This window comes from Haliotis rufescens, unplaced genomic scaffold (assembly GCF_023055435.1).
Source record: "Haliotis rufescens isolate VD_foot unplaced genomic scaffold, xgHalRufe1.0.p SCAF_13, whole genome shotgun sequence".
Taxonomy (NCBI): Eukaryota; Metazoa; Mollusca; class Gastropoda; order Lepetellida; family Haliotidae; genus Haliotis; species Haliotis rufescens.
In genome coordinates this window covers 9,783,538-9,795,871 of record NW_025963813.1, presented here as the reverse complement: position 1 = coordinate 9,795,871, position 12,334 = coordinate 9,783,538, and the positions used below count along the sequence as shown (strand labels likewise).

Below are 12,334 nucleotides of genomic sequence, written 5' to 3'. Positions count from 1 at the left end.
CCCACATCACGAACTGTCATATACATGTGCCCAAAGAATGATTGGTTGTAATGAAAACAATACATTTGATCAAATATGTATAAAATATTTATTTACAATATCATAACAATTTATTTACAAAGTAACAGGTATGAATATCTTCATTTATTAACATTGTGTTTAAAAACAAACTCATCAAGAATGTAATATATGTCAATGAAGATTTCAGCAGCACTTGCGGTACATTTGATTATATGAAAATAAAGATATTTTACTTCACTGTTTCCTATATACAAGCATCTACTTGTCTACTGTCAAACCTGTATTCCTTGCTATGAGTGAGTGAGTGAGTATGGTTTAACGTCCACACTTATCATCTTTCCGAGGCAAGAGAGTTAACTGACTTGTTGAACTTTGCTGGAATTATGGAGTTATATTTTGGCTGGACTAACTAGTCTATGCATAGTCCAATCAAAATCGGTTCGTAAACTGCCGTGCAGATTTCGGTCGCTTGCAGGATTTGCTAAGCATGTGTACCGTCAACCGAGCGTCAACAGATATTTCCCAAATCTTTTCATTTTATAATGAAAATGCTCACATGATTTGATGCACTTCGCGAAGTAAGACCCGTGTTATTACAATATAGATCTTAATTATCGATCAGATCGTCTTCACTGGGCGACGCCATTTTATTTGAAGCAAACGCAAGTGATATGAGAGGTGGAATCTGATTGGACAATAGGAGGGACATAGAAGGGACATAACTTGTAATCGACCCTGGTGGCGCTGCGATCGAGCCCAGAAATTCCAGCCTAGTTCGGCAAGGGTGAAAACTGGACTTTTACAGTCAGTTAACTCCCTTGCCTCGGGAAGATGACACCTATGAAAGAGGAACCTGTAACGATCATTTCGTCATCATCCCGGTGTTACGTTTGTTCTTTTAAGCCTGTAACGCTCCATCGTCAGTTCTCCGTGTGTTTGTATAAGCTACCTTCATCCATCACCCGAGAATACTCAGGGTCGATATGTTGTGTGGTAGTGGCGTGTGCCTATTCTTAGTCAGCCAATGAAACGGGTCCTTGTATAACTCACGGATTGTCAAATGAGTCCTACCCGTTAATGATACCACGAGCATATGACATATCTCGCTTCACATAATGTCTAGCAGTAGCACAAGAGGTACATGTGCTCTTATGCATTAGGTTTATACTACGAGCTGGAGGGACGCATAAACCCATGTGTACCCCGAGTGATGCTTTCATTGACACGGAAGAAGCTTGAAGCTTTTTGCTTCGAAGCGGGTACGGAACAAGGGGTTTTAAGCTACGATGCTCAAGGATTGCATAACACGCGCTATAAAAATGTGTATATGAAGCATTTGTTTGCTTCTCAGATATAGTTTATGCTTCTTAGATATATTTTATGCTGGGAAATAATAATGTCTGTTAAGATTAAGAGTGAGTGGGATGGGTTGAACACCGGTTTGAGCTACAGTTCAATTATATCACAGCGTGTCAGCTTCGTGCTGGGGAAAGACCGGAATGGGGCAGGTGTTAGGTATTTACCACTTTGGTGAAACCCACGAAATTGGGCATTGTGCACAGGAACAGAATCGGGAGAACCTGGATTCGAACCCACGACCACATGGCGCGCCACAGGGACGCAATTCAACTCTTGGCTGCGGTCTTCGTGTATGACCACATAAACTTAGTAGTTTTCAGGACTGGCTAAAGCCATTAAATGGAACACATTGAATTCCTCACTATGAAAGTGTTTGATGTTACAGCCATTCGAGGATTATTTCAGTTACGTATCACGGTGTGTTTGTTTCATGTGTGAAGAAAGTCCAAAGTTAAGTAATTATGAGTGAGTGAGTGAGTGAGTGAGTGCGTGAATGAGTGAGTGGGTGAGTGAGTGAGTATGGGTTTACGTCGCCTATATCAATATTCCAGCACGGCGGGGGATACCAGATATGTGCCTATGTGGGGAATCGACCTCCCCCCCCCCCCCCCCAAGCAATTATAATAATACATGCATAATTATATTAGCCGTATCCATGTACTGCATGACCCTTTCATAATTATTAACCTTGTCAATTGATCGGTGTGTACTCACAGGGCATTATCAACTCCCTGGGGTGTATACAACCTTTCAGGAGGTTTTTAGATAATCATTATATTACTATCTCATACCAGTGAGGATGTCACGTTGATGAAGATGTTACTGTGGTGACGTCACGTTGTTACTGTGTTGACAAACCTAGGATCTTAATCAGGGAATATCCGGGACTACAAACTTACAGGATCCCATCTCTATGTTTTTACAATTCATTTAAATACAAACTCACAGAGAATTAACAGCTATGTACAATAAGATATCCTCAGCACTTGAGGTACACATTTGATGGAAAAAAATATCTTTGCACGTCAGTGACGTCACTCCGCACAGCGAATTACGACGCCTTCGACAATTGAGTTCCTGCTCTTCCCTTGTGTAACCGTCGTAAAAAGGCACGTTTAGATTATTTATTTACACGTACCATCTATGTAACACGTCATCGTGACGTCATCATGACGTATCGCGTATTTTGGAATGCGCTGACGACTCGTCTGTCGTGGCTGTACTACGTTCCTTTGATTCAGTTGACAGTCTCTCAAGGTAATCTCGTGCGAAAGTCTCGTATTTTCTCGTAGGCGAAGGAACTGTGGGAGACTTGGGAGGTTGAAGATTCAAGTCCACTGAAAGGTCAAGCAGAGTGGCGTTAGATAAATTCCGTGTGGTTTAATTAGCATTCATGCCTTAATTCAACACATCTTATGGCGACACATCACAACTTGCGTGAGGGGCACGGGTGGCCAAGTCATATAAGGTGACGCGATTCGCTGTGCAGAGTTGCGTCCCTTAGACACGCCAGAAACGTATGATTGTGGGTTCGAATCCTGGTTCGCCCCGATTATGTTTCTAGGTTTGTCAGCACCATACCCGTGCTCGTGGGTTTCACCGAAGTGGTGAGACCTACATCACTTTGGGCTTTCCTCACACATTAAGCTGACACGACGTGATATAACTGGAATATTAAAAGCGGTGTTAAACCCAACTCACTAACTCAACTTGCGTGTGTATCATAAAATATTAATTTTTATGGGAATGGCTGCATCTTGGAGGCCAGAGACTTCCTGGTACGGAGCAGGCTGCCAATACCATGGTTTCTCTCCAATGTCTAGTTTATTCTGATTTAAGGAAAAATAGCTAACCAGGGCATTATCATGTTTGTCCAACCAAAAATTGCATCCTCCGATGTTTAACAGTTTATTGTGTGTTTGTCGTGTTCGTTAATAATGTCTGATACAATTCCCTATTTAATTTGTACCATATGTTCCGTGTATATTTTTCAAGTGAACAATAGACTTGCCTTTGCATGTGTTTGTGACCGGTGCCACTGTGATGTTCTGGTAATATCGCCTAAAAGGTTTAAAGGATAAGAAGGACGACGGCGGAATCTGCAGAAATTACCCCAGAGACACTGTAGCAAAGATGGAGGAAGTGCGCGAGTTTGATTTAACGTCACTTTAAAAAGCCCGAACAGATGCAGGTCGCAGATGTTCACCACTGTCGTGCCAGCCACGAGCACGCGTGTGGTGCTGATAATCTTGAAACATAATCCTGGCGAATTTGGTATTCGAAGCAGAGTCTCCTCGCACACCTGACGGCGCAACTCGGGACAGACAAGTGCAGCCCTTAAACCACTGGGCTACTACGCCCCTTTGTGGCAATGAGTGAGTATGGTTTTACGCTTCACACATTTTACCCATGTCGGGAATCAAACCCGGGTCTACGGCGTCACGAGCGAACGCTTTAACCACTAGGCTACCCGACCGTCCCTTTGAGGCAATGATTTACGTTCAGATGTAATGGACTCTATTTACCTTTGAACAAGGGCTGGGAGTTGTCTATAGGAAACGTGGGCAGGTGGAAGAGTGGGGGAAAGGAGACCGGAAACCTCGGTATCCATGGAAACAATGGTGGTCGCATTGTAGGTGGAAGTGATGGCGGAAGTGATTGTAACGGATGTGAGATGACTTGTGGGTAGGTATCGCATCTTTGTCTCCATACATCAATCATTCGAACCATGCTCTTCTCTTGCTTCCGCCATTTAGCTCTTCTGTTTTGGAACCACACCTGAAACAAACAGACGCGTTCATGAGTATTTGCATGTACAAGAGTGAGTGAGTGAGTTGGGTGTGACACAGCTTTGAACAGTATGTCAGTTATATGACGGCGTGTCAGCTTGATGTGAGAGTGAGTGAGTGAGTTGGGTTTAGCGCCGCTTTTAACATCATTCCAGTTAAATCACGGCGTGTCAGCTTAACGTGGTAGGAAAGCCCGAAGTGATGCAGGTCTCAGACGTTAACCACTTTGGTGAAACCCACGAGCACGGGTATGGTGCTGACAAACCTAGAAGCATAATCGAGGCGAACCGGGATTCGAACCCACAATCATAGGTTTCTCGAGTGCCCAAGGGATGCAACTCTGCACAGCGAATCGCGGCGCCTTAGACGACTGGGCCACCCGTGCCCCCTTGGATGTACAAGAAGCATATACAAGAAGCATATACAAGAAGCATGTACTAGAGGCGTATACAGTCAGCATAGACAGGAAACCTTTACAAAAATCGTTCACAAGAAGCATGTACAAAAGGTGGCTATCGAATGCTCGCTCGAAGCGCTGCTTAATCTGCTTACACTATTATTTTTTAAGCGTCCAAGTGGTCCTCTACCCGTAACTCCTAGCGCGAGGGGTTCACAAACATTATGAGACGTTGGTGTTGTTTTCCACAAGGAATTCCATCTCTAGATCACGTCTACCTTTATGTTTTCCTATCTTTGGACGCCTCTCGGCAGCTTCCAGTATTGGAAATGTGGTCGATAAGTTAATAGAAATATGACAGAGAGATAATCATAACCAGCATGAATCTGGGATTTGAACCCACAATCGTCGGATCCTGGTACGTCTGAGGGGCGCAACTCAACGCGTTCCCCGACCAGGCAGACCCTGCCCTCAACAAATCAGTATTCTTTCCCATTTTAACATTAAACATTTGATTTGAATAATATTGAGTATCTAATTATTAGGCACATGTCATTCAGTTCTACGTGTGTTCATAAATAACCGTTAATTCTTTCAAATAACATAGCTGTTTGTATGTTGGAATTCAATCAACTTAAGACCTTTGAAAATAAGACAAACATATAGAAAACGTATTTCAATAGAATTGTACGTTTGTCACTAACAGCAGAAAATAGGTATAGTTCCTGTAAAGCATTGGGGCATGAAAACGCGGTGAACTACAAGCGTCCTTGAAGCACCTATTAAATCTATTATCCCTAAAATAGGGCATTATTATCCGTGTCGGGAGCTTTCCCCACATTCCAAACACACAGCATCAATTGAACTCCACATCACTGTTCTACATCGACGTAACGGGATGTTTAACAAACCAGATACTAAACATCGGGTATCGAAATCCCCTCTTACAAAATGGACTAATCCGATTACGCCGATGCGAGATCTCAGCGTGATTTTCATCAAAGGGAGGTAATCCGATAGACATTGTCTCCAATGAGTTAGAAAACAGGTACTTTTAGAAGGATCTACAATTGATATTTATAGAGGATTTGTTAGCGAGAAGATCAGTTGTAATTAAAGCTGTATCTGGCAGCATGGGCGGGATGTTCTGAGGGGAGACACTGCGGGGGGCGTCTATTTCTGCTCCAAACCAGCGGCGGAAATAACAAGATGATGCGACTTAAACATTATTTACAAAATGGCGGCAGGAGATATTCATTCATGCCGTATTTATTAACATATTTGTGATTCGTCAATAAAATTATAAATATTCGAAAATGTTAGATCTGCTCAGGGGCCGACTATTTAATCTTCTTGGTGGTTATGTGGAGGTGGAGTGGGTGGTGGGGTGGGTTAATGGGCTTTTGATGAGTTATGTTTTTAGACATTTTGAAGTTTTGATATTGACATTGTTATTATAAATTTCCCCCGCCACAACAGCATACGTAAGTGATTATTAACTTTTCATCGCATTCGGCAAAAACTCCAGCTGAAGCGAACTTGTGCAGTATTATTGTTTCAAATTCCAGCCACATCATGGACTGCTTACAGTGTATATCATATCCATTAGGAGATTCTAACCCGTGACGAGCTGACGTACCCACAACGCTACCCCGCACTGCCCAGTGGTAAACCCTGAGGACAAAATATTTTTCCAGTATTTTCGGGAACAGATTAATTGTTTCAAAAAACTTAAGCTCCCGATGACATACAAAACACATGGACTTAGATAAAGAGGAGTGGCGATGTAAGCCCAAAGAGCTACTGAGTATCATGTCGAGACCATGTCACGTCGTCTTAACGATGTATATCGACTTAAAGACGTTGGAGTAATATAAACCACGTGACGAAACGTCTTAATGGAATCAAGGAAGCTAAGATATCAGTCACCTGTTATTCAATAACATGCTTTAATACAGGGGAGTATAAACCTTATTACGACACTTTCAATAATCTCAGCTGGTTTCGAGACGCTAAGCAAGTATTTGTCGCGAGTAATCGGATTTGTGTGTGGTTTTAACCTTTCATTAGTAATCACTTGTTTACTTGTGGAGGTTTGTGTTGGTCCAAACTAAACACACAACTCTTTTGTGGTATAATACTCTTTTTGTACCGCAAACACATATGTATATTAAAACCTAGATTATGGGATCAATAATCTCAAGTGGTAATACGATATGAAAAGCGTCAGATTGTGGCATGTTTCTTAATGGAGGGGATCAATTTTGTTTAAGAAATCCTTGTCAGTTGTTTTATGGGTCACGTAATATTTTCCATTATTTATTTCTACACATGGTAAGATCCCAACACTTTTAATATACCTTACTGTTAATGCCAAATGTTTACTTGTTTGACCGATTTAATATGGGAACATGCACATAGTCGTAAAAAAATATTTTTTTGAACACAACAATTTTAGTTTGATATTGTTTGATCTATTCGTGTTACGATTCATGGGTAATCTGATTATGATTTGTTTCATCATACATCTCCATATTTAAAATCAAATAATTGTCAAATGTTAATTCATACTAATAATTGTAATCCTTTCATCATGTTTCAATCTCAGAATCATCGATAAATAAATCAGCGATTCGCGTTTTGCTAAATAAATTGTACCCCTGAACGTTTCTGACAAGCGCAGATGATTAACCTCCGACCTGTGAGTACATGGTCTTCTAAGCCGATCACTCGACCAAACAACTCCTCTCAAAGATCGTGACATGTGTTCAACGAGCTCTCCTGATGCCATAACAATTGTAAAGCTCCAGCTCGCATTGTCCGTCCTTATTTTAGTTGTATTCCCGGAGCCCCCTAATCTGCTCGTAATTAGTCTCTCGTTGGCCAATCAAGGGAGGTAAATTGCAAGGTGGCGCTCTTGAGATCACGTGATGTCAGCGGGAGGCGGTCCGCAGTGAATGCAGTCTCGGGCTCGAGTGATTTCTAAATGAGCCAATAATTATCACAATTACCCATATAACTAGAAGCCTCTCGCTAGTCAATACACGGACAATGTTTGCACGATAGCCTGAAAACTATCCCCGACCCCCTTGGGTGTACCCCTACCCCCAGGCCATCTGATCTTTGGGGCGGGGACGTGAATAGCGAGCGAGATTTAAACACTTCATTAAACAAGTGATAACAGCGACCTGGCTCTCAAGAAGGCTTAATCAAAGGTGCCGATTACCAATTATCAGGTAGCAAACAAGGCATCCTTCATATGATGAAGCGAAGCCTTTCATTCCCTCGTTGTTCAATACAGATGGACATTGTTGCATATCCACATCAGTTGACTTGAAACATTGTATTTCTTAATCCGTGAATGTTATCCCCTATTTTGGCTAGATGATGACCGCTTCGTTACACAAGAGCTGCAAGTCTACCTACCCAATAACATAGAAATGCATTCATTTTAACAAAGCGTGTGTAGAGTGTTGGGTTTTTTTAAGTACTCAGCAATTTATTTTTTTTGTTTTTCATAATGGCATTTTGAACGAGTATTTAAATGGTATTTTCTCGTGAGATGCTTTGACAGCCGTTCTACACTTAACAAACAGGTAAGCGTGTCTGAGAAGGACAAGCAAGACCGTAGTTGGTCACTGTGTGTTCCATTACAATGTACTATATTAAGTTTCAATCTTAAGCACATTACAGAGTTAATGACTTTTATGCCAAGTAAGTGATTCATTAAAAACATATTTATACGGAAAATTAATTTCATCTGTTCCACGTGCACATATAGCTGACACTTCTTGATATGGTTGAATATGTTTGATAATTGCTGACTTAAACAACAAACACGCGATATGATTGTACTCTGCATCAAACCCAACTCACTCACTCATACAATGTGGCCACTGTTCGGCTCTGTGTTGAAAGAGGCGACTTAAGGGTCGGGCTCGTTGACATGGTTGATTCCTTGTCATCGCAGCCACAAGGCGTGGATCGATGCTCACAATGTCGACCACTGGTTTGTCTGGTCCAGACGCGATTATTTACATACCCATCATATTGCTTGAATACTGCTGTTCGGCGTTAAACAATAAATTATGATTGACTGGCGTCTCACCTGCACCCTTGCTTCCGTCAGGTCCACCTTGTCTGCAATCTGTTCCCGGAGGGTGCAGTCGGGATAGTGGGTGTGCTGGAACACCGACTCCAGCTCTCGAAGCTGCTCGGCCGAGAACGTTGTTCTGTTTCTTCTCTGTTTCTTGCTTGACCCACTTCCGTCGGAACTTACCCCAGCCTCGTCATCTGCTGATACAGTGGGATATGTGGTCAAACATATACAGCATCTCAAACACAAGGGCAAATTAGACACAATTTATGGATAACAACTTCTTTATTTACTGTTAAGGCCACGTTTTGGTATAGATCCTTATACCGTGGTCAAGCAAGGATAAATACCGAACATCGCCTTCACAGTAAATAAAGAAGCTGTTTTCCATAAATTGTGTCTAATTTGTGACCCGTCAACTTCTAAGTAATGCCTATCAAACAATTTAAACACAAGGAATAATCATGCTTTCAGCAACAGCAACTTTAACTTGGTCTTGGACCACAAAGCGACTTTAACGTTACGACTGTCGCAAGTTACAGACTCGCATCCGTCGTAGTGATAAGATCGTTTTGTGCAGCGAGAAGCTGAACATGGTAGTAGTCAACCATACGTCGCTTTCATAAATACAATGTACCCAAATGGGAATAGAACCCTGATTTTCGTCTGTGCGACGAGCGAAAGGTTTATCAACTGGGCTACCCAACGAAAGTCTGATGTTTCAGTAAAGATTCCGAAACAGTTACTCGAGCTTACATGCAATACAACCAGCCCGCCGTATAATCAATTATACATGTAAGGAAGCGTCATACCACTGTAACAGTGCGGTATATTATGGCTGAGGTACAATTTGCATGTTTAAACACTATTCTCTCATTGACATATTTCACAGAAGTTGATAACTCTGCGTTCCACTCCATTTCTACACGATCTTCAGCTATGAAGACATGAAAGGTCAACGTCTTCATATATACTGATGAAAGGACAATTTGAACTGTCGTCACTGAATGTACACGTTTGCATAACCGTGATATGTGAATATTGTTTGTGGGCTGTCAGAAAATGTTTTTGCTTCTTTAAATTCATAGAGTAAATCATTCTCATTGAGAAGGGCGGTGCAGCCAAAGAAATCAAGTGTCTTGTGCTATAGGAGGTAAGTTATATGCTGCTTAACATAACGGTATATTGAATATGTTTCTCCTGTCAGCGAAGTTGACTAAAAAATGTGGTTATAAAGAATCACCTCAATTTGCATATTCTAAACCCTAATCTGACGTTTGTGACAGATGCCAGAACATCCAACAATCTGAGATACATTGTATTCCTAATCACGTGGTAAAGACTACACAAGAGTAATTGTTATATATTTTCCACTTCCACATGTTTAATTCCTCAATACTAAAGTGATCCCTACTGTTTAATGACACATGTCGATAAACAGGTCTGTGTATCCATTCATACGCTTAGGCATTTAACAGCAACAAAGTAAATAGATCAGGATGAATTTACTAGGGATATTAGTTTGTGTAATCAATTAATATCTTGAAGCTAAATATGATTTTTAATGAATAGCCCATTACATTACTGAGTAAACTTTCGTATTTCTATGATTTGTTGATCATTTTTAAAAACGCTAAAAGCTCTTATTCTGCAGATTATATTGAATAACAACAGAGCCAAGGTACCCTAAAAATATCATTTGCATCAACAAACACATACAGGTAATTACGTGTTACTAAAGTTCAGGAAGACAGGCACGACAGTGTCGCGAAAACACCGAGAAAAAAACACCACTCCTTTTTTCACATTCCGAACTTAGGTGTATCTCTTGGCAATATCTACAGTGACACTGACCTTACTACCTGACCTTTCGCGAACACCCGGTGTCATAACTAGTTGATAATCATTCATAAACATCTGCTATTGGCAGAGATTTCATAGGAATATGGAAAGGGTTTTGTCATGTGTTTTTTTATAAATACCAGAGGTAGCACTGATAATGAGCAACTCTGTGTATAAGAACTGTGTATGTTCCCCCGATGGTCGCCAGTACTTGGTCATATCACGTAATGCGACGATGTGAGACAGTAGTTCAAAGGTCAAATAACCGTAACGCTATAGACCAGTAACGAAACATCTTATTACATAACCGATTTTTGTTTCTGTATTTCAGCATGAGTTTGTCAGTTTTTAAACGAAAACAAATGTGTTTCGCCCGACAAAAATATAGGCTAGGGTTTTAAGAAATTGCTATTCAACACGGCAATGAGTTGTGGTAGTCGACATATGTCACATGAAATCAAAACCGTTCCGATTTGTGCAACCAACCAGACATACTCGTAAAGCGAAATCCATCAGATGCAATAACAATGTAACAACACATTCAACCTGCACTTGTATGCACGTGTTTGAACTGATGGACTATACAACGGAATGAGGGTCTCTACCGAAACGTCGCATCATACCAGAATAAAGAAGTTGTCATCAAGAAAATATCTTGTCTTGACAGAAGTACGTGTAATAATTGCAGTACATCAAGCGTCATTTGATGTAAAATCGGCGTTGTCCGAATACAAACATTTACGACCAATTACAAACAGGATTGCGAAGTCTTGACCACTTAATGGGGTCAGTATTGTGGTGAAAAAGAGTATTCATGTCTTGTCACATCAATATTATCACTTGTTTTGTAATTGGCGACTGTCACTCTGCTAAACAAGTCATTATGTATTAGTTGTGATCAGTATGGTTGTATTCGAATACAATATATGTGCATGAAAATATGAAGTAGGACTTTTTTCATGGTAATTTAATAAAATGATGTAGTTCTCAACGTAAACATAGAAATGGACAATTGAGGTTTACGGACCCGTGTAGGGCGATACAACGCATTTACAGGAATAGGTTTGGTATGTCACTGTGACTGATTCAACACGAAGCGTTACATTTTATCAAAAGGTGAATTGTGTTCAGTATCTTACCATCATTCGCATTAAGACTTTCATCTCTCTCAGAACTGGCCGAAGAAACCGCATCATCCTCCACATTCAAAGTGACGTCGTCATCATCAAAACTTCGTTCCGCAACATCGTCGTTGTTCTCAGTTTTCATACTGTCGGTTCTATGCCTTAACAATCAATAACGAGTTGAGTGTCTACAAAATCAGCACACACGAAACCAATAAGAATGTAGATAAAAACTGTGACCTTTCAGTGATCGAGCAATTGACTAAACTGGGTAGGTAGGTTTAGGAAGATACTGAGGGTTAGGCAAACACGTCTTCTAATCTGATCTGAGTTTCTGATGAATGAACAAGAGTCCTATCGCGGGTTTACACCTCAGTTGTCATAATACCACAAGTCGCCCCACTAATCTTTCTAATTTCTCCGAATGCTTAGAATTGTTAGAAGATTGGGATCTACGATTCTAGTTAACAAGAGGCTTAAAATGCACCATTCTTCTTTCAGCCAATCAGAAACCTTCCCGCCCAGGGGGGCCCAGAGGAACCAGGAGGAGGGGGCGGGGGATGGCGTTACTCACGGGGAGGGCTTCATTAGACCAGAGGGGATTAAGAGGGGGATAATTAGAGGTTTGGGTATTGAACTTGTTTGCCTCGTAATTGTTTCGCGATATTCATCAGCCGCCATGTTGGCTTCAAGATATATTATTGCT

At 41.1% G+C, this 12,334-nt stretch overlaps 1 protein-coding gene across 1 annotated transcript; it reads right to left on the bottom strand.

Annotated features, from left to right (window-relative positions):
- Positions 1-2,122: 2,122 nt before the first annotated feature.
- Positions 2,123-11,773, bottom strand: LOC124115161 (retina and anterior neural fold homeobox protein 2-like). Its single transcript, XM_046476038.2, is given in 4 exon segments — positions 2,123-2,691; positions 3,880-4,158; positions 8,675-8,859; positions 11,644-11,773. Coding segments are annotated over 4 exon segments (738 nt in total). The 3' UTR covers positions 2,123-2,547.
- Positions 11,774-12,334: the final 561 nt, after the last annotated feature.